This window comes from Schistocerca cancellata, chromosome 1 (genome assembly GCF_023864275.1).
Source record: "Schistocerca cancellata isolate TAMUIC-IGC-003103 chromosome 1, iqSchCanc2.1, whole genome shotgun sequence".
Lineage (NCBI taxonomy): Eukaryota > Metazoa > Arthropoda > Insecta > Orthoptera > Acrididae > Schistocerca > Schistocerca cancellata.
This window is the reverse complement of record NC_064626.1, coordinates 600,195,230-600,219,674: the sequence shown is the minus strand read 5'-3', so window position 1 is coordinate 600,219,674 and position 24,445 is coordinate 600,195,230. Positions and strand designations below refer to the sequence as shown.

The following is a 24,445-nucleotide window of genomic DNA, read 5'->3' as shown; positions in this document are numbered from 1 at the left end:
ATTGCTGGCAAATGATTGGAGGTGTTAGTCAATGATGGACGAAAACCAGCTACAAAGGGGCGTCCAGGGTTGTTGGGTTTGTGAATTTTGGGGAGCATGTAGAACACAGGTGTGCAGGGTGTCGCAAAGGTGATGAGGACAATGGATTCAGGGGAGAGGTTCTCGGAAGGGCATAAAGCTTTAAGCAGGTGTTGGAGGTTATGCTGGACTTGTAGAATGGGATCACTCTGGCAGAACTCATAGGTGGCCAAGTCAGACAATTGGTGGAGCCTTTGTTAGCAGGGAGGATGATTTACTTCAGGATCTGTTTTGAAACTGTGTAGGGCTGTCCTTTAATCTGCTGAAAGGCTGGTGTTCTTAGGAAGGGATCTGGGGAAGGATGGTGAGGCAGGGTTCACTATTGGAATTAGGTTGGCTTTGGTTGGAGGTTGGAGTGTATCCACAGGAGAAGGAGAGTAGGTCTTTGACTAGTCCAACATGGTGAGATTTGGTTGTAGGGCTAAAGGTGAGGCCTTTGGATAGGACTGAAACTTCTGTGGGGCTGAGGATTTTGGTAGAAAGTTTGACAACAGTATTCCGAGATTTTTTGGGCTCTGGATTTGGAGTGCTGATAGGGAGTTTCAGAGGATGTGGCAAGTTAAATAGGTCCAGATGCTATGAGGGAGAATAGGCATTGGATAGTGGTGCCCCATGATAGCAGTAGGATGCCAGCAAGTTGGATAACTAATGAAGGTGGTGTCTGGAATGCTCTTTCACGTGCTGGAGAGCAAGGGAGAAGCACTTTGTATAGGACAGGCATTGGATAGTGGTGCCCCAGAGAGTGGCACCCCATAGAAGCAGTAGGATGGCAGCAAGTTGGATAACTAATGAAGGTGGTGTCTAGAATGGTCTTCCACGTGCTGGAGAGCAAGGGATTCAGTTTCAGAAATGTGATGTATGTAGTAGGGATTGCACAGTAGCAGTTTCTTGTGGAGGGGTCAATGATGGTTCTGTGATGCTTGTGCCATGGAATGAATTTTTGCAGTACCAGGTTTGTGAAGGATAGGGACTGTTGGAATGTGGAAAGGTGGAGGTCATTGTGAAAGGAAGGCTGGGATTCGGTGAAAGGATTCCCCATATGTTTTTGTTTTGTTTTGTTTTGTTTTTTTTTTTCTGAGGGAGACTTTGGTTGGTAACTGCATGTGTAACAGTCTTTTCATTGTGTCTGTCTGCAACTCAATGGGTCATCTTAACAGTGAGTAGCAATCTATACAATTCCTTGTATTGTTATCTATGTATAGGAAAAATGTGACTTATTTTATATTCTATAGAAACCATACATACTTTTCATTAAAATTGATTTTAGGTGATTTTCACTAACAAGAGTCTTTAAGTGTTAAGCTTTATTGGACAGCATACTTCAGGCACATATTACTGACATGATAACAGGCTGACTGCTGCACGAGGAGTGTTTTGGTGTCACTATGAGGTCCCGTCCTGCAGTTTAATTCTTCTTCATATGTATCCAAATATGAGTTCATAACTTTAAAGAAAATTGTTTGGCTCATATTGTGCACATATTGTGTAAGGTGCAGTGATAAGGTGTCATGATCATTCAGAGCGAAAAGCTGCCTCATCATTGGAGCTCAAATATCAATGCGTGCAAAGAATACCCCATCGTTTTCAATTCCATTGTTACAAGTTTCAGATTATTCAAGGACTGAAACTTAATGATTCTGTGTTTCACACACAGGTTTGTGAAAACCTGTTAGCTATAATCAATGACGATGCTAATTTCACTGAAAATTTTTGGATGACAGATGAAGCCCAGTTTTCACCAACGTGAATACTCAAATAAAAACAACTTGCGTTATTGGCTACATACGAATCCTGCTACACTTCACCAGCATCAGTTCCACAGGGCTCAAGTTATCGTATGAGTATTGTTGTGTTGGGGCATCATACAACTTCATTGAAAATGAAGGTGACTCCAGTGTCAGATGACTTCTCAATGTCGTGTCAACATGACAGAGACATTGTCACTTCAAGATTCTGTTCCCAATCTTCGCATTAAGCACACTTGTTTTAAATAGGATAGAGCTACTTCACACACTGCCTGTCTGTCTATGGTTACAGTAAAGTATCTGTTTTGGAAGTGAATAATTTCAAGGAAAGTTGACATTGCTTGGCTGCCACTATGTCCAGACCTCTCAGTCTGTGACTACTTTTTGTGGGTACATCTGAAGAGTGTTAGTTACCTGATAAACCTTGCCAAGCACAAGATTCAGACTGAAGAACATAAACTGTGTTGCACTGTGCAAAATCTTCAGAATCGTCTAACTGAATGTGCACAGCAAAATGGACAGCACTTAAATGACATAATTCTTAATAAGTTACACCTTGCAAAATTTCCACTCAGCACCAAATAAAATTATATAATATTATAAACAGGAGAGGCTGCTGCTTACCACATACAGGAGATGTTGAGTCACAGATAGACACAACAAAATGACGGCTTCCCAACCTTGTACAGAAACATGTATCTCGTGCCTTGTCTCTCCAGTCACCTACCTTTTCCCACATCCCCACAGTCTGGCCAGAAAGGAGCACACCCCTCATGACTCAGTACCACACAGGACTAGAGGAACTGAATCACATTCTACAACAGGGTTTGAGCTATCTCTCATCATGGCCATAAACGAGGAATATCCTGCCCACTATCCTTCACACATCATCAACAGTGGTATTCTGCTACACTGCAACTACTGTAATTGTTCTACGTGGGCACGACAACCAGTAAGCTATCTGTCTGCATGAATGGCCACTGACAAACTGCGGCCAAGAGACAGCTGGACCAGTCAGTTGCTGAACATCCCGCCAAACACTATGTTTTTCACCACAATTAGTGCTTCACAGCATGTGCCATCTGGATCCTTCCTACCAACACCAGTTTTTATGAACTACACAGGTATGAACTATCCCTGCAATATATTGTACATTCCCGTAACCTTCCTGGCCTCAACCTTCAGTAGGCTGTCCTTCACTCACATATCCCCTTTCCTGCTACCACTCCAGCACTACACAGTCTTCTATTCCACCACTGTATCCACTAGTGTCTTTCTCTCTGTACCTAGAAGCCCTACCATGTACCCACTACATGCCTGCATGTACCCCCCTCCCCCTCCCGCTACACCTCCCCCTACTCACCCCAGCCTCTTCCTTCCTTCACAATACAGATTGCTTCTCCTATCATGTGCAGCTGCTCAAAGTTGGGCCTTAGTGGCCACAGGCAATGATCATGTGTGTATGTATGTGAGTTGTGCTTGATTGAATATGTGTGTGTGTGTTTTTTCTACTCTAAGAAGAACTTTTGGCTGAAAGCTCATATGCGTAGCAGTCTTTTATCTGTGACTCACCATTTCCTCCATATGGTGAATAGCAAACTATCCTTTTCATAATATTAAACAACCAGGATGGAATGTAACAATATTATGAAGAAGATAGCTGCTACTCACCATATAGCGGAGATGCTGAACAACAACAAAAAGACTGCTGGGAAGTGAGCTTTTGGACAACAAGGCTTTTGTCAAAAATAGACAACAGCTGTCGGAGACTGTGGTCACATGTATGAGAGTTGCGTTTGGGTGTGTGTGTGTGTGTGTGTGTGTGTGTGTGTGTGTGTGTGTGTAATTTTTCAACAAAGGCCTTCCTTGTTGGCCGAAAGCTCACTTTCCAACAGTCTGTCTGTTGTGCCTGTCTGCAACTCAGCATCTCCTCTATGTTGTTAGTAGCCACTATCCTTTTCATAATGTTGTTCTTTTTTTATAATATTATTGATATTCCATCCTGGATCTTTCAAATACAAGTTATGTCAGTTTACTTAAATTTTTTCTAATTATTCAAATATTCTTGTTTCTCTACACTTCACTGTATAATAAATAGTTACATACGTGTCTGCCAATAGATATTTTATATTGTATTCATGTAGCGAATGCACCCCATATCACTGGCAGATGTGGTGACAGGCACGAGATGCGGGAGGGGGCTCTGAGAGTAAAGAGCAGGCATTCTGTTGCAAGCAGCCATGAGGGCAACATGTTTGTATTGTGTGGTACTACCAGTATGTTTTAATAAATGTGTTTAGTGCAAGCGAAACATTTACCTTAATCTGTCATGACTTAAATTCAAAAATTTTACAGTTATTTCTTTAAAAACTGAAGCAGAATATCATAAAGTAAGGAACACATCCAGTATAATTCTGTTGTCAATGGAAAACACACATCATCATATAACTTAGAAAAAATACCCCTACTGGCTCTGGAAAAAAAGCAAAGAAAAAGAATCAAGTTCAATAGCTACGATATATTCATCTTGTTTGTGTTCTGTGTTCATGCATGCTTCCCATACTGAAGGGCTGTCTTTAGACAAACCATTGTTTGGATTCCAATGGATTTGTTATTGTTATATGTTTTTAAATACTAATGTTACATTAATATATCGGAAAACACTATTTTGTTTTATGTAAACAGATAACAATATGATAAATAATAATAACCAATTATTACTGACATAACAATTTTATAAATATTGCAACCTATACGACAAAGTACAAACGCTTTATAGCTATAAATTTCTCATATGCAGGGTGAAGAAGAAAGTGCTGCATGTGGTTGTTGGTGTGTGATTCCTCATCCCAATTCAAGACAAAAATGTATCTAGCAAAACCTAGTCCCACCAACTGTTTTAACAGAAACGTGATTAGAAAAAATTCGATTCTGGCAACTTCGTATTCATGGGTGACATGTGGGCAATAATGGTTGTTGTGGAGGTTGAAAATACTTTCATGAGTGAAGCCAAATTCATCAGTCCATATCACTTTATTTATAAAATGTTTGTTATCTTCCACTTGGGGCAAAAGCCATTTATAAAACTGTACTTCTTGAATGAAGTCTTCTGGCTGCTGGTGTTGAGTTAATGTGTAATGATATGGGTACAGTTCTTCACCAATCTTTCAGATATCGGGAACTGCCTTGCAATATCCTGGGTACTTCACCGAGGTGATTGATGAGAGGTTTCAAGAATCAGTTTTTCTGTTTGAGGAGTACATCTAGTCCTTGGAGAACTTGAGTCCATTTCTTGTGGACGAAGTTTATTGGTTTCTCGAAGGCCTTGCTCCAGGCAATGAAAAACATTTTCATCAGTAAGGCACTTTTGAGGATACCAGGCAGCATATGCACGAGCAGCAGCTCGGTTATTGGATGTACCCGGCCCCAAAAGCAAATCGACATATTCATTGCCTGTGTACTACTTTGGGAAGTGAACCTACATGAACTTGACACAACCAGTTATGGTAGTGTACTATGGGGTTGGTAGATACTTGCATGAAGTTTAATGGATCCCACTGTCAAATGACAATATGATGTTCTGCTTATGAACAACAAGAACAATGGATGGAAGTCTAAAAAATAAAAAAAGGATCCCAATGAAGATTCGAACCATTGCTCCATGTGGCAGAAGTGGGTTTGATGTCCCAGCAGGCTACCCAGTGACTATGATGGTTGGTATGGTATTGTGGGATGACATGTGTTCCTCTGTAGACTCCAACACACTGCATGGTATGACAATGGTGCCAGCTCCTAATTTTCAGACATGTGTTTTCAAAATGCATCCAATCTGATTTTGCTAGATAAACTTTAGTCCTGAATTTGGATGAGGAATCGAATGCTGACCTCCAAGTGCTGCATTTTTTCTTCACCGTATAAAGCAAGCATGTTTACATTGTTTCTCTGAAGGTATCTGATACTGGCGTAATTTGTTTCACAATGTATCTCAAGTAACTGACTTTCCACCAAACTTTACATGGCCATACATGTAAGAAGAAATACAACCAAATGCATACAGAAAATTTAGTCTGTAACATGAGGATAAATTTTATGCTGGGTAGTAAATGCTTCCTCTATTATTTAGACATTTATTTCTTGGGGTGAAATATGAAAATTAATAAGAAATCCTAACAGATTACTTTAACAGTACCCATCATCCAGGATGACTCTTGCTCTTTGAGAAAAGCAATTTTGAGATTAGGTGATTTCGAAACAAAATGACATTGTTTTACTAAATTTCAAGAGTTTTTACAACTTTTAAGAGCAACAGCACAGTTATGGCAGCATTAACAGTACTCAGTAGAACAAATGCTACTGTTGGGAAGAGTTCCTCTTTGTGCCTGCTTTTCATTTCTTGACTTTTTGCCACCCCTCTCCCCTGTATTGTCATACCTTCTAAGTACAGTATAATAAATATAGGGGAACAGTACTGGTGATCAGAGACAACATTGGGAAATGGTCAACACTCATTTTCATGAATAATCCTGAGAACATTCATTTAGGTCAGTGAATGCAGATTAAATCTTACCTCCCTGGCTGCATGATGTATCTTGCACTGTGCACATAAACGAGCTGCATAACATGGCCGGTCAACACTTATTCTGCGGTGCCTCTTCCCACAGTTTGTACATCTGTGAACGTATGTACAGCCATGAGTAAATTTTCTCACTTCATAACCCCCCCCCCCCCCCCCTTTCCCCCATTTTTCTTTACAAAAGACCAACATGTATCAATTTACTATGTAAAATTTAACAGTTCATCCATGCACTGAAGAATGCACTGCCATTCTACAGCTAATTTCCTCCTCCTCCTTCTTCTTCTTCTTTTTCTTCTTCTTCTTCTTCTTCTTCAGTTTTCAATTAATTAATATAGAGAAATTTTGTGTAAATTTTAAAAATGTGAAGACTTCTACACAAAGGACCATGCATGTGACCTGCAAATTAACTTTCCTAATTTCCTGGACGTGTATGCAACGAAAAGCAGCTATGATTCAAAACTGTTTTCTTCACTTTTGTGCTCATAAGCAATGGTTCCAATTTTAATGAAGTCCTCCTTTCCAAGTGTCGGTTGTAAGTAGAGAGCTCAAATGTCAAAGTATGTAACGAGATAAAAGGCATCAGTGAGTTAACAGAAAAAGATAGAGTAGCATGTATGGAAAAGGTGTGACTTTGTAGGACATTTCATTGTTCCTCATGTAGTCATGAAAGTACAGGGGCTTATATGCTGTGATTAAATCTTTCAGTGTACTTTTGTTATGTAAATTTATATGTGGTGGCTGTGTTTGGATTATGTAACTACATTTTATTGCAGCAGGTGTACAGTTCATAAAAACGTTTGTTTGTCAAACAACAGAAGCTCCAGGTTGGAATACCAACAATATAAGGAAAAGATAAGAGTGCTATTTACCATAAAGGCCACACCTAAAGGTGCAGACAGGCACAATGAAAATACACTTACACATAAGCTTCAGCCAAAGCCTTTGTCAGAAAAGGAAACACACACACACACACACACACACACACACACACACATTCACTCGAGCAAGCACATTTATTCATACAAGCAAGCACATCTCATGCTCACATGACCACAGTCTCCAGCAGCCGGACTGGAACACATTACAGTCTGAGCTGCTGGAGACAGCAGTTATGTGTGCGTGAGGTGTGCTTGCTTGTTTGAATGAATATGTGTGTTTCCTTTTCTGATGAAGGCTTTGGCTGAAAGCTAATGTGTAAGCATCTTTTCATTGTGCCTGTCTGCAACTTAATGGATTCACTGCTTAGTTTTGCTTGCACTGATGTGGTGACGTAGCTCAAATTTAGAGCAACTGACTGATCACAGAGATAACTAGCAGATTTTCATTTCATGGCATAGGAATTCATTTTCATTTTTCTATGTTTTAAAATGCAGAAAAAAGAAAATCTGTTCCTAAACCATAAAATTAAATCCCATTTTACATCCACGTAATCACAGGTAGTCAATTACACTTAATATAAAAACATGTAAGGTTGGTAATATAAATAACACTAACTGGATATCAATTGTAATCTTAGTTCAGAAATTGAAACCAGTTCAAGAATCTGCTAAATTTGGATCGGATGAATGAGTTTCAGTGTTGTTCTAAATTAGCACGATACAAATTCTGCAACACCACTAAATCAGCTATTGACACAGTTATTCTAATATGATAGCAGATATAAATCGTACCTCACAGCTACACAGTATTTACTACTGAAGGTTTTGTGTTGTAGAGATGGAAGAAAATACGTGGAAAAAATTTCTCAAATTTCTTTACAAAACTCTTCACAGCTGAGTTGTATTCAGTAAATTACAATATGTAGATTAGTAATGAGGTTAACAAAGACTGGCAAAAAAAGGTGCTTCTTTCTAAATTTTTATTATAAATTTAAGTCTGGATTTTTTTCTGTTTAAAGTAAAACTGATTGATATTGGAAAGGGTGGAATACAAGTGAAGGTATTTAAGAGCCAGAACAGCAGCCCTCTGGATCTTTCATTCATAGCCTTTTGCTTGTGGTCTTGGGCTTAGTATCTGAGTACTGACTTGGCTGCTGCTGTGAATGACACATAGTAATTTTTCAGTGAGAGTTTTAGCAATAATCTAACAGCAGTTTTGTTCTGTGGCTGTGTATGTTTCCTGAATCTAATATTAAAATTTCTATTCCTCTGCCCAATATAAAATTTGTCACAATCATCCTACTCCGTACTTTGAAGACACTTGAATTTGAAACCTATTACATATGTTACCTATCTTGTGTGAAAGCCAAAGTTTTAGAGTGTTCTTTATCTGAAAAATAGATGTGATGGTTGTGTTCTTAATTTTTTTCTCTAGCTGTTGAGAAACTTTTCCATAGTGTGTCATCTGGACAAAAATTTTCTTATTCTTTGTCTAACAATAGGGGCACACAATATTCTGAAACTTCAGCTCAGACACAAGACAGGTAACAAACATATTAACTTTTCGAATTCAGGCATCTATAAAATACAGTATGATGGGCTGTTGTAGTTCTTGCACAGCCTGTTTTCTGACCCCATCTACTGATTGTTTCGCAACCTCCATTTAAACCACCCTTATAGTCAGTCAGTCAGTCAGTTAGTTAGTTAGTTAGTTGCGTGTTCCATTGATCAATCACACAGTACGGTAGCCATTATGATGTGTAACATGTCAAGTGCACAAGAAATGCACATACGAAACAAAATTTTTTAACATATATATTACAATACAAAGTTAAAGATCAATATTTCTATTATTTACCCCATTCCCTTAAATTGCACAAAATCCATATACTATATTTATAGATTTATTTATTCCTATTTAAGAATTCATCTATTGTATAGAAGGAATTGTCAAGGAGATATGATTTCAATTTACTTTTGAAGCTATTACAGCTGTCTGTCAGACACCTTATTTCATCTGGTAATTTGCCGAAAAATTTTTATAGCACCATATTTTACCCCTTTCTGTGCCAAAGATAGGTTGGGCAAAGGATAGTGTAAGTCCTTTTTTTTCTGGTATTATAATCATGAATGTCACTGTTGTTTATAAACTGATTCATGTCGTCAAGAACAAATTTAATTTGTGAGTAGATGTACTGTGAGGCTGTTGTAAGAATTCCCAATCTTTTAAAAAGATGCCTACAAGATGTGTAACTATGAACCCCACACATTATTCTAACCACTTTCTTTTGAGCAGTGAATACTTTTTGTCCAAATGTTGAGTTACCCCCAAATATTATTCCGTGTGACTTCAGAGAGTGAAAGTATGTTAGCTTGCTAACATATATCTATATCATCAAAATTGGCAATTATTCGGATCGCAAAAGTTGCTGAACCTAGTTGCTTTAGGAGATCCAAAATATGAATTTTCCAATTAAGATTCTCATCTATATGTACACCCAATAACTTGGTATGCTCTACCCTGTCTACTGACTTCCGTTGATGTTATATTTACTGAAGGAACTGTACTTTTTGAAACAGAAAATTGGATGTACTGTGTTTTTTCAAAGTTTAGAGCAAACCCATTTTCAGAAAACCAATTAATGACTTTTCCAAAGACCTTATTTGTACCATTTTCAATTGGACTTTCTTTTACTGGATTAATAATGATGCTTGTATCATCAGCAAACAGTGTCAGTTCAACTTCCTGTTTCAGATAGGAAGGGAGGTCGTTCACATATATCAAGAACAGAAGGGGAGCCATGATTGAACCCTGTGGAACATGTAATGTAATTTCACCCCAGTTAGATGAAGAGGCAAACTTATTTAAATCACTTGACCCATACAAGGACACTTTTTGTTTCATGTTCTGTAGTAAGACCCAAATAGAGAAGTAGGCTGAATCTCCAGGAGCGAGTTACAAGCACATTCTATGCATCATCTTATTCTTTGACACTCCTTTAAACAATTTTTCGGTTTCATGGAGGTATGTTCCATCAATGCAACTAATTGAAGGCAGTTTTTTTTATTGCCATGCCCGTTAAATGTAAATAACAATCAATACAAGATCTCTTACAGGTGTAGTTCAGAGGTCATATTCTACTGTCAGTTCCATTCTAAAAATTCGAGACGACAAAGTTTATAAGTACTTTTTCTGTGATTAAAGCCTACTTAATTCCATACATACAAAAATGACAAAGATTGTAAATTGATACACAAGAGTGGTAAAAACTATGTGTATCCGAGAAAGTGGCCATTTAGGTGCTGCTACTTGGGGATGGAGCAGGTGTTCCCTTCAGTTGTCCGCTGTGCCCATTTATAAATAGAGCCTAACAGGCAGTGTCCCAACTTGACTTTACTTCACACCCAACTACCATACGGTCCACGTCAGTCAAATGTCGGCTTAGCACCGTCTTGAGTGACGTCACAGCCAGGCCGCAACTAAATGCATGTTCTGAGTATGAATAGGAAGTGAACTTGCGAGGACTGTAAACCATCCTGGATTGCTTAGATCTCACGAAGTAACTGTTTGAGTGTCACCTGTAATGTTAAGAAAACTGCATGGCAACTGATGAAATTATTTTCCACTTTTTTGGTGGGCAATTAACTTTGATTATCAGAAGTCATGGCAAAAGACCATTTAATGGCAACTTACCATAGAGGTCGCCTCTGGACTGCTCATAATGCTGTTTATGATAGAGATATCATTATTATTGTTATTGTTATTGTTATTATTATTATTATTATTATTATTATCAGGAATATTCCTATGTTGTGCATATGAAATTTTCTTAAATATAACTGAATCAGTTAGAATTCGAAACTTTTATTTATAATTACAGTTCCTGATCCCGCTGAGTAAACAGAGTAGAAATGTTTCTTTCAGTGAACAAAGAAGAATGTGGACTTCCAGACTGTAAACTATGGTCATTGCTTTCTGGCTGACCACAAAAGTAGTTTTCAGGTTCTCGTTTCAACATATACTGAGGGGTTAGTTCAGCGTGAATTTGTGAGACGGGGACAAACTGTTAATTGATGGTACTATTGGGATGTGTTGTGAAGCCTGCGAGAACATGTGTTAAGGAAATGGCCTGAAATGTGGTGAGACAATTTGTGGCTCTTGCATCACAATAACACACCTGCACATTCATTCCTCTTGGTACGCGGCTCTTGCACACAAAACGAAATCACTGTGCTGCCTCAACCTCTGTACTCTCCAGACCTGGCTCCTGAGGACTTTATTTAATTCCAAAGTTGAAAACCATGTCAGAATGATGAAGATTTGCAATGTTAGGCAAGATAAAAAAAATTCACAAACAGCACTTCGAGCAACCCAGCAAGAAGTGTACCTAGACTGCTTCCGGAAGTGGAAACGGCTTTATGAGCGGTGTATCAATTGTGGAGGAGAGTATTTCAGAGGAGACCATGCACAATAATTAAAAGGTAAGCATAGAAACATTTTGTGGACAATGTTTTGAAGAGAGCTTGTATGCTATGCATAAGCTAACTTTCGTACACTCTTTTCGTTACGCATTTCTGTGACCCAGCATCCCCGCTATATGGTGAGTAGCAACTATCCTTTTCATAATATTATTAATTTCCATCCTGTATTTTCCATTGTTTGACTCTGTCACATAATTTTTATATTCATATAAAGTTAATAAACTGTGAAATAATTATTTTTATCATATTGTACAAAGCTAGTTATGTTACTTTGATTAGAGGTAAAATGTTTAAATACCAAGTAGGATCTGATGACAACCAAAGACCTCTGTCTCCTATAAAATAAAAAGTATATTTCCATGTCCCATACATGGTAACAGATTTGCAGTCATACCTCATAAAAGAAAGTAAGTGTTTCAGCTCTCTAGTTCTCATTTGATGGAATCAGATCAGACAAAGTTTTCAATACTTCTGTACGGATCAAGAAACAAACTGCAATTAACTGAGATTCACACCACTGCTTATTTGCACTCTAATGATCTTACGTAATGTTTTTGATAGTTTTATTTTTCAGGCAGTCTGTGAGTCTGTAAATAGTATGAATTTTGCTTGAAACAAAATTCCATAATTTCTTGCTGCAAATGATTGAATACTGGTAGATACTTGTTGTCGTCAATTACAAAATAAATAAACTAAGCAACATAGATAAGAAGAATATTTTAAAAATTCATTCACTGCTTCATTTCTTAAGAAGTTTGTTGCACGATTCAACACCGAGTTACTTACACATAAAAAAAAAATCTTGCTATAGTATACAAATTTTCTAGACCACACATGACGCAAAATGTCATTAAGTTCAAAAGATTTTCAAGAGTAACTAAAAGATTATGGTGTATTAAGATACTGTACAATGCACAATTCAAAATAAATTTTTATATCCAGATGCATCAGTAAGGCCAACTAAACAATATGACTGTAGTACCTACTCAAAGGAAAGTAACCCTCAAATGTTACATTTAAAGTATGAAAGCTCAAATACTTTTTACCTTATTGTGTTGGCCGCATACTCCATCTTCTGATGCAGCTGAGACAGCAAGTCATTTAATTCACTCCATGCTTGTTCCACCTGTTGTGTTTCAGCTACTCTCCGATCATATGCTTTACGACGTTCCTTTATAGATTGAAACAAGATGATCAGTATCTCATTGTCTTCATGTTAATGGTGCCTACGACTACACAAAAAAATATAGTAGAAATTACATGTCAGAACTTCTAATTAAGTAACACTGTTCAAATAATAATAAAGTTTTCCTTTGTTTTGAATTTTTTTCTGACATCTTTATACAACTGGAAAACAATATTTCCTATTCCATTATTAAATGAAGGTACATTCTCTTCATTTGTTATGCACTTCTTGTAATTAATAATCTTAAAGTAGTTAAAGAAATATAACAACACTGGAACCAATTAGGGAATGGTCCAACCTGACACGTCAAAATTTGCTCTGTGATTTTTTATACAAGAAGAATATGCTCGATGGGGCTGGACGTTTTAGCTGTTAGTGACATTCGGGTAAGGGGCGAGAAAGAAGAGGAAGTGGGAGAATACAAGGTCTACCTGTCAGGAGTCAAAGCAGGAATAGCACAATGGGGTGTAGGGCTTTACATCAGGAAAGAAATGGAACCCAGCGTAGTTGCAATAAGGTATGTAAACGAACGACTGATGTGGATAGATTTGACAGTGTCTAGCAAGAAAATTAGGATTGTGTCAGTATATTCGCATTGTGAAGGGACAGATCAAGATAAGATGGATAGTTTTTATGACGCACTCAGTGATGTAGTTGTTAGAGTAAAGGACAAGGACAGTGTTCTGCTCATGGGTGATTTTAATGCCAGGATTGGAAATCGAACAGAAGGGTATGAAAAGGTTATGGGTAAATTTGGAGAGGATATGGAGGCCAACAGGAACGGGAAACAACTCTTGGATTTCTGTGCCAGTATGGGCTTAGTAATCACAAACTCCTTTTTTAAACATAAGAAAATTCACCGGTATACTTGGGAAGGCAGGGGAACCAGATCTGTCATTGACTATATAATAACAGATCAGGAATTCAGGAAGGCTGTGAGGGACACATGTGCATTCAGGGGATTCTTTGATGACACTGATCATTATTTAATCTGCAGTGAAATTGGGATTGTGAGGCCGAAAGTGCAGGAGGTCAGGTCCATATGTAGGAGGATAAGAGTGGAGAAACTTCAGAATAAGGAAATCAGGCACAAGTACATAACAGCGATCTCAGAAAGGTACCAGTTAGTTGAATGTAGTCAATTACAGTCATTGGAAAAGGAATGGACAAGGTACAGGGACACAGTACTAGAAGTGGCTAAAGAATGTCTTGGAACAGTAGTGTGTAAAAGTAGGATGAAGCAAACAGCTTGGTGGAATGATACAGTCAAGGCAGCCTGTAAAAGGAAAAAGAAGGCGTATCAAAAATGGCTACATACCAGAACCCTGGTAGACAGAGAAAGTTATGTTGAAGAAAGAAACAAAGCCAAACAGATAATTGCAGCATCCAAGAAGAAATCATGGGAAGACTTTGGAAACAGGTTGGAGACTATGGGTCAAGCTGCTGGAAAACCATTCTGGAGTGTAATTAGCAATCTTCGAAAGGGAGGTAAGAAGGAAATGACAAGTATTTTGGACAGGTCAGGAAAACTGCTGGTGAATCCTGTGGATGCCTTGGCCAGATGGAGGGAATATTTTGAAGAGTTGCTCAATGTAGGTGAAAATGCGATGAGTAATGTTTCAGATTTCGAGGTAGAATGGGATAGGAATGATGATGGAAATAGGATCACATTTGAGGAAGTGGAAAAAATGGTCAATAGATTGCAGTGCAATAAAGCGGCTGGGGTGGATGAAATTAAGTCGGAATTCATCAAATACAGTGGAATGTCAGGTCTTAAATGGCTACACAGGATAATTGAAATGGCCTGGAAGTTGGGACAGGTTCCATCAGACTGGACAAAAGCAGTAATCACACCAATCTTTAAACATGGAAACAGAAAAGATTGTAACAACTACAGAGGTATCTCTTTAATCAGCATTGTGGGTAAAATCTTCTCAGGTATTGTTGAAAGGAAAGTGTGAGTATTAGTTGAGGACCAACTGGATGAAAATCAGTGTGGCTTTAGGCCTCTTAGAGGTTGTCAGGACCAGATCTTTAGCTTACGGCAAATAATGGAGAAGTGTTATGACCGGGTTCCTAGGACGAAGTTATTGTCTGTTCTACAAGATTATGGAATAGGAGGCAAACTTTTGCAAGCAATTAGAGGTCTTTACATGGATAGTCAGGCAGCAGTTAGAGTTGACGGTAAATTGAGTTCATGGTTCAGAGTAGTTTCAGGGGTAAGACAAGGCTGCAACCTGTCTCCACTGTTGTTCATATTATTTATGGATCATATGTTGAAAACAATAGACTGGCTGGGTGAGATTAAGATATGTGAACACAAAATAAGCAGTCTTGCATATGCGGATGACTTAGTTGTGATGGCATATTCGATTGAAAGTTTGCAAAGTAATATTTCAGAGCTAGATCAGAAATGTAAGGACTATGGTATGAAGATTAGCATCTCCAAAACGAAAGTAATGTCAGTGGGAAAGAAATATAAACGGATTGAGTGCCAAATAGGAGGAACAAAGTTAGAACAGGTAGACGGTTTCAAGTACTTAGGATGCATATTCTCACAGGATGGCAACATAGTGAAAGAACTGGAAGCGAGGTGTAGCAAAGCTAATGCAGTGAGCACTCAGCTACGATCTACTCTCTTCTGCAAGAAGGAAGACAGTACCAAGACTAAGTTATCTGTGTACCGTTCAATCTTTCAACCAACTTTGTTGTATGGGAGCGAAAGCTGGGTGGATTCAGGTTACCTTATCAACAAGGTTGAGGTTACGGATATGAAAGTAGCTAGGATGATTGCAGGTACTAGTAGAGGGGAACAATGGCAGGAGGGTGTCCACAATGAGGAAATCAAAGAAAAACTGGGAATGAACTCTATAGATGTAGCAGTCAGGGCGAACAGGCTTAGATGGTGGGGTCATGTTACACGCATGGGAGAAGCAAGGTTACCCAAGAGATTCATGGATTCAGCAGTAGAGGGTAGGAGGAGTCGGGGCAGACCGAGGAGAAGATACCTGGATTCGGTTAAGAATGATTTTGAAGTAATAGGTTTAATATCAGAAGAGGCACCAATGTTAGCACTGAATAGGGGATCATGGAGGAACTTTATAAGGGGGGCTATGCTCCAGACTGAACGCTGAAAGGCATAATCAGTCTTAAATGATGATGATGATGAAGAATATGCTTCAAGAAAGACACTGTCAAAATGTTAGCAACTATGATGCACTGCAAATATTTAAAAAAAAAAAAAAAAAAAAGTTGAAAGTTGATAAATTCACAGCTCATCAGGTGGCTGGCGAATTGTACATCCCTACCGGAGCTGTAGCAAACTGCACATGCACAACATGACAAGTGTGTACCTTTGGTTGATGGCACATTGATAAACAAATAACATAACTCTGAGAGACTGTAATTTGTAAAGCCAATTTTGTTTTCAACTCATTTAATACCCTAAGTAATTACCTGTTGCTTTTGCGGCAGATGGAGATTAAACTGAATTAATACACACTATGTGTAAGGCTTAATGTTAAGGAGCATGCAAACCCAGTTTTGTTTCGTAAAATATGACCATGAACCATATAAATGGGAAAAAGTATTTACCCAAAGTAATAAATACATGCCAAAATAAAACTCACAAAACTGTGGAGAAAAAGAAAAAATATCCACAAGATATAATGTAAGGGTAGTCACAAAATCCCATTACCCCCATTAATAACTGGCATAAACCACTAACTTGAGTTTTCTTGAGGTATGAGAGCTGTTTGTGAGAAGCAATGCACTGTTAATGATAGTGATCTACAAGACTGTATCCTCCGAAATACATTTGAGATGAACATTGTTGATTTAAAGCCTTCTACGACCTAGTTAAACAGATTCAAGAAATCATACAGTATATGAAGTTGCAGAGCAACAAGGTTTATTTCAAGTAAAAGTGTAGAGGAGATGCCGTTAATTCCTAGCTGACATGAAGATGAAGTTTGCTGTGTCTAATGCTGATAAGCCAAGTTTTATGAAGGAACTGCGAGCAACGCACACTAGATCATCTCCAGGCGAAAAAAGACAGAGTGTGCCGTGCAATCCATTCACTCTTAACCTGTGAGTTACTTGTATTGTGCACAATTTGTGAGTTGAGGTCTACCAAAAAGAACACATACTTTTGCGACAATGAAAACTGCTTGTGCTTCACAGTTGTGCAGCAAATTGTTTACAACATTTTTATGCATTTAAGATACACTGTATTTTTACACAGAAAACAAATATGTCTTCCTCTTCTTATGAGGTTTGCACAAGGAGTAGGTTCTCCTCTTTTCAAGCTTTTCTTTTAGTGTGTAAGAAATCATCTCTTCTGATACCCCCAGGACTTTTTGAATACACACCTGGAGTTCACGATTTATTTTCATGTCATTCAATCTTCTTTTCTAGTTGAGGACTGACAACAGCTTTGGCCAGGTTCTTCATGAAGTCAAGCTTGGTTGTCTGTGAGTTATGTTTGAAGGAGCTATGTACTATACATGGATAGAGAGCTCTAATGTCCAGAATCTGGTAAAATATTGCCATCATCTAGTAAGTCAACCACTACAGTAATTGGTGAACTTCTCATTCAGAGAATTTACTCCTTCTTTGGTTAGGTCATAAAATGCTATCAGGTCTGGTGTCAAAAGACACCTCATGACGCATAGATGATAAAACAATCACTACCTTGTTCTTTTTTGGCATGTAAGAGGCTACAGACTAGTTGTTGTTCTTGTTTTTTAATACAAATTGACAGGAACCTACTTCTCCCGATTTACTGAGGAGGAATTCAATTGGTATCTCTCTTTTTTGCCTCATTGTCCCAACATAATTCAGTCTTGGTCTTCATGATATCCATACGCTCTATAGAAGAAAACCAATTGTCCCTGGTGATGCTCCTATTTGTTCCTTGTATAGGCTTCAATAGGCTTTTTACTGACTCTGTTCGTTTTGAGAATTTTAGTTCTTCTTCTGAAAGGGTATCTCCATCAGAATTTTTACCACCGCAGATATATCCACCCAGAAAATACCCATTTCCAACACCTGAACGACACATCAGTTTTATGCCATACTTGGCAGGTTTCTTAGGCACAAGTAATTTGAACTTCGAAAATAGTTCTGAAATTGGAGCTGTAGAATCTGTTTTCTTCTTCTCTTCTCTGGTAGCGGCACTGTCAAAGCACAGCACTGAAAGAAGTATCGCTCACGGCACACCGAAAAATATCTCTACCATAACCACTGTTGCAAAAACTGCCCTACCACTATTGTGATTCGACTTCAGTGCGGCAGAATACATTAAAGGTCACAACAAAGTGCAGAACTCTAATGCCTAAGTCATGCATATCAGTGCAGTGCGGAATTTTATATTTTTGCCTTTCAACTCCAGTTTTCATGTTGGTCAAAGCTACTATTTCTTGTAGCATTTCTTCTGTGGGGGGGAACAGATTTCAAACCACCTCAGGTTCAGCTGAATTTACTACTATACATGCTTGACTCTTTATGCCTGGCAGCTGAAGAATGATATTGTGCTTTGTGTCCTGCATCTTGTGATAAAAGGTTCACAAGACCACTTAAACCTGTTTTTCCATAATAAACCTTACCACAAACACTGCTTATTGCAATATCCGTCCTTTCATCGGCGGAAATTTTGGGATCTTAATTATCATACATAACTCCACATAGAAGTCTTCCTCATACTCGTCAACATCGCTTACGTCATTTAGGCATGACTGTATTACAGAACCGTACTGTGGATCACTTAGACGAATGCTACTATGCGTGGGCTTACCTCCACTCAACATAACATAGCTTGTGAGGTGCATCACACATACCGCACATGTTAATAATAATGGAACACTTCTCACTCAGTAACAGCTGGAGATAAACTGAAACCTCAACAATTCTCATGGACATTAGTGCATAAGGTAGACACAGGTTGGGACAGAAATCACAAAACAATATATCAACGTAAAACTTTAGAATTACTGATTGGTAGGGGAGACCGCACTTCAAAAGGTAAGGGTTAATGCTGTGACACAATCAAATACAACAATGACAGTGATAAGTATTAGTGGATCACCATTTCTGCAGCTTTATATCCGTCTACACATATCTCGAGTCATATTAGGACAAAAAAGAAGAAGAAGAAGAAGACTGTTTAGTGGCAGACATCTTATAATCAATCTATCAAAATCTGGAAAAACAGGAAAAAATAATTTTTAACATTTCATTCAAAATGATTTCTAACCAGTTACAAAAATTAACTCATTTTGTTAGACTCTTGGTCGGGACATAACAATACCTCCGTCTCTAAAGAAGACAGCAGAAAGACTGTTGACATAATTCACATTTCACCCTGAACAACCAATGTGACTCTCCATAAAGAATTTTTTGACTGTGTTAAGTATTTTTAAGGAAATTATGGGAGAGTGTAATTTCCAACAGCTAAGTGTCATTTGACATCTATCAGGAGAGCAGTATTCTAAAATTCCAGCCTTTTGTGCATTATAAGTTCACATTGGCACGTTTTACGAATTGCTTAAAGTAGGCTTGGTATGCAGCATAATAAATACAGCAACAACCAGGACCACTTCTTAGTCCACCACAATTCTGCTAAATAAAACTAGTAATTACCTCAATGTGCCTGAAAGCATACATTTATCTTTTTTCAAGTGTGCCTAGTGTAAGGAAAATGGTTGTTTTCATCATTCAAATCACACTTTGCTTTATTGTGATGCCTATGGGGAACAAACAAGGAGCTGTTACACTGCTAACAAAATTTATATTATCATACATAATCATAAGTGTACATTGTCATAAGAACTATTCTACATGAATTGTTATAAAATGATGTATGTGTAAGAAATACTTAATTTCAATAACATAAAGTCACGACTGATGGAAGTCATCTATAATGTAACAGCAAACACCGCACTGATTTATTTTCCCAGCAAACACCGCCTTGATTTATTTTCCCCTGCTATCACCTTTATAAGAATTACGTATTCTACAGTTTAACTGGTGATGCAAACTGTCTCTCTTTCAAAACATTTACGATACATGATGTTTTTAGATGGTTTAGGTGTTTCAAATACCTTTTGCGTCACTACACATCGCTATGCTCTCGTCACAGCGAATCGGGTGCTAAGCAGGAAGGTCTGTACAAACTGCTGTCATAAGCAGCTCTTTGAGCGACATAAATGGGCAACTTCAACAATTTTTAAAAAATACTTGCAGTAAGTCTTAGCAGCTAAAATTTTGACAGTGCATTTCTTTCATTGCATTGTTGTTGTTGTTGTGGTCTTCAGTCCTGAGACTGGTTTGATGCAGCTCTCCATGCTACTCTATCCTGTGCAAGCTTCTTCATCTCCCAGTATCTACTGTAACCTACATCCTTCTGAATCTGCTTAGTGTATTCATCTCTTGGTCTCCCTCTACGATTTTTACCCTCCACACTGCCCTCCAATGCTAAATTTGTGATCCCTTGATGCCTCAAAACATGTCCTACCAACCGATCCCTTCTTCTAGTCAAGTTGTGCCACAAACTTCTCTTCTCCCCAATCCTATTCAATACCTCCTCATTAGTTACATGATCCACCCACCTTATCTTCAGCATTCTTCTGTAGCACCACATTTCGAAAGCTTCTATTCTCTTCTTGTCCAAACTAGTTATCGTCCATGTTTCACTTCCATACATGGCTACACTCCATACAAATACTTTCAGAAACGACTTCCTTACACTTAAATCTATACTCGATGTTAACAAATTCCTCTTCTTGAGAAACGCTTTCCTTGCCATTGCCAGTCTACATTTTATATCCTCTCTACTTCGACCATCATCGGTTATTTTACTCCCTAAATAGCAAAACTCCTTTACTACTTTAAGTGTCTCATTTCCTAATCTAATTCCCTCAGCATCACCCGACTTAATTTGACTACATTCCATTATCCTCGTTTTGCTTTTGTTGATGTTCATCTTATATCCTCCTTTCAAGACACTGTCCATTCCGTTCAACTGCTCTTCCACGTCCTTTGCTGTCTCTGACAGAATTACAATGTCATCGGCGAATCTCAAAGTTTTTATTTCTTCTCCATGGATTTTAATACCTACTCCAAATTTTTCTTTTGTTTCCTTTACTGCTTGCTCAATATACAGATTGAGTAACATCGGGGAGAGGCTACAACCCTGTCTCACTCCCTTCCCAACCACTGCTTCCCTTTCATGTCCCTCGACTCTTATAACTGCCATCTGGTTTCTGTACAAATTGTAAATAGCCTTTCGCTCCCTGTATTTTACCCCTGCCACCTTTAGAATTTCAAAGAGAGTATTCCAGTCAACATTGTCAAAAGCTTTCTCTAAGTCTACAAATGCTAGAAACGTAGGTTTGCCTTTTCTTAATCTTTCTTCTAAGATAAGTCGTAAGGTCAGTATTGCCTCACGTGTTCCAACATTTCTACGGAATCCAAACTGATCTTCCCAGAGGTCGGCTTCTACCAGTTTTTCCATTCGTCTGTAAAGAATTCGCGTTAGTATTTTGCAGCTGTGACTTATTAAACTGATAGTTCGGTAATTTTCACATCTGTCAACACCTGCTTTCTTTGGGATTGGAATTATTATATTCTTCTTGAAGTCTGAGGGTATTTCGCCTGTCTCATACATCGTGCTCACCAGATGGTAGAGTTTTGTCATGACTGGCTCTCCCGAGGCCATCAGTAGTTCAAATGGAATGTTGTCTACTCCCGGGGCCTTGTTTCGACTCAGGTCTTTCAGTGCTCTGTCAAACTCTTCACGCACTATCTTATCTCCCATTTCGTCTTCATCTACATCCTCTTCCATTTCCATAATATTGTCCTCAAGTACATCGCCCTTGTATAAACCCTCTATATACTCCTTCCACCTTTCTGCCTTCCCTTCTTTGCTTAGAACTGGGTTTCCATCTGAGCTCTTGATATTCATACAAGTGGTTCTCTTCTCTCCAAAGGTCTCTTTAATTTTCCTGTAGGCAGTATCTATCTTACCCCTAGTGAGACAAGCCTCTACATCCTTACATTTGTCCTCTAGCCATCCCCGCTTAGCCATTTTGCACTTCCTGTCGATATCATTTTTGAGACGTCTGTATTCCTTTTTGCCTGCTTCATTTACTGCATTTTTGTATTTTCTCCTTTCATCAATTAAATTCAATATTTCTTCTGTTACCCAAGGATTTCTATTAGCCCTAGTCTTTTTACCTAGTTGATCCTCTGCTGCCTTCACTACTTCATCCCTCAGAGCTACCCATTCTTCTTCTACTGTATTTCTTTCCCCCATTCCTGTCAATTGTTCCCTTATGCTCTACCTGAAACTCTGTGCAACCTCTGGTTCTTTCAGTTTATCCAGGTCCCATCTCCTTAAATTCCCACCTTTTTGCAGTTTCTTCAGTTTCAATCTGCAGTTCATAACCAATAGATTGTGGTCAGAATCCACATCTGCCCCAGGAAATGTCTTACAATTTAAAACCTGGTTCCTAAATCTCTGTCTTACCATTATATAATCTATCTGATACCTACTAGTATCTCCAGGATTGTTCCAGGTATACAGCCTTCTTTTATGATTCTTGAACCAAGTGTTGGCTATGATTAAGTTATGCTCTGTGCAAAATTCTACAAGGCGGCTTCCTCTTTCATTCCTTCCCCCCAATCCATATTCACCTACTATGTTTCCTTCTCTCCCTTTTCCTACTGACGAATTCCAGTCACCCATGACTATTAAATTTTCGTCTCCTTTCACTACCTGAATAATTTCTTTTATCTCGTCATACATTTCATCTATTTCTTCATCATCTGCAGAGCTAGTTGGCATATAAACTTGTACTACTGTAGTAGGCATGGGCTTTGTGTCTATCTTGGCCACAATAATGCGTTCACTATGCTGTTTGTAGTTGCTAACCCGCACTCCTATTTTTTTATTCATTATTAAACCTACTCCTGCATTACCCCTATTTGATTTTGTATTTATAACCCTGTAATCACCTGAGCAAAAGTCTTGTTCCTCCTGCCACCGAACTTCACTAATTCCCACTATATCTAACTTTAACCTATCCATTTCCCTTTTTAAATTTTCTAACCTACCTGCCCGATTAAGGGATCTGACATTCCACGCTCCGATCCGTAAGACGCCAGTTTTCTTTCTCCTGATTATTATTATTATTATTATTATTATTATTCCTGCATAAAAATTTCAGGGTGGGTTTTGACATGTCGGATTTGACCACTCCCTTGTAAGTTACAATCGTGTAACTTTGTTTTCGTGTATGCAGTATGGAATGCCATGAATAAGTTCTGTAATTGTTGATTTTAGACTTGTGGTTTCATGGTTTATTTTTATTATAACTGATAAAGTGTCAAAATTACTTAAACTGGAAAGCATTGCTTGCTTTTGTATTACACCATTCTTAGATTTTTCAATAAATTTAAGTGAAGGCTGAACACTTCCACAATACTTTCTATCTTTTGTTAATGGCATCACAGAAGATTAAGTATTCTTAATTTCACTTATACCTGCAGTTCTTTTCAGTGTGTTATGAAATTCTCAGAGTGTTTTTAAATGATTGACATTTTCTGTAACCAATAACTTCTTTTGTGCTTGCTATTTTCAAACATATTCTTTTCAGTGTGTTATGAAATTCTCAGAGTGTTTTTAAATGGTTGACATGCTCAGTAGCCAATAACTTCTTTTGTGCTAGCTTTTTCCAAACATATTCAAGAGATTAGGAAGCAAGGATGTCTCCCACAAAAGACTGGAGATTACAAAAATTACAATGCAATTGAATATTAACTACTTTGTGGCAACAGATGTTAATTTCTGAAAACATTCTGATAATAAGGAATCAGGGGCAACCTTAATCCCACGAGTTCTGTACATACAATTAAAATTGTAGAGTATTCACCATATTACTTCACTTATTTTTGTTTCATTCACTTATGACTTACAATGACGTACAAAATAATATGCACAGGCATATTTAAGTGTGTATGAATACAAAGCAACATAAGTTATTTACATACGCAAATTAGTGTCATATCATTCACAACCCTGAGACAACACTGTATGATATTATATCTTACAATTTCTATTCCAAGCAATAGCTGAGGCATATAGCTGCACCCTTTCAAACATCATTACGGAGTTTCAAATTTCATCTCAAATGGCTTTTAAATCTGGCATCTAATTTCAAGGTTTATAATGTGTTAATGGAGTGAGAGAGTGCTTCCTCAGGGCAGAAAGGCATTTCTTCATAAAGACCACACATTAATACTTCAACAATTCAATTACAAAATTTTTGCATTACTTGCAAGTACAGAATGATAGGTGGTCAGCACAAAGACTGAGTTAAGAGTCCAGTACAGTGAATATTTCACAATGCTAACATACAAGAGGAAGTCACAAAGATCACTTCGTAGTTAACCTTCTGTTTGTTTACAGGTACATGTCTACATCCCTGGCACATACTGACTG

General features: G+C 38.0%; 1 protein-coding gene across 1 annotated transcript in view; it reads right to left on the bottom strand.

Moving 5' to 3' along the window:
* LOC126182244 (uncharacterized) overlaps positions 1-24,445 on the bottom strand; it is a 218,222-nt gene that overhangs the window by 61,445 nt on the left and 132,332 nt on the right. Inside the window, exons 7-8 of the mRNA XM_049924834.1 lie at positions 12,806-12,930; positions 6,391-6,493 (exon numbers count right to left, since the gene is read on the bottom strand). Coding sequence (XP_049780791.1) covers positions 6,391-6,493; positions 12,806-12,930 — 228 coding nt within the window. The remainder of the gene's footprint in view (positions 1-6,390; positions 6,494-12,805; positions 12,931-24,445) is intronic.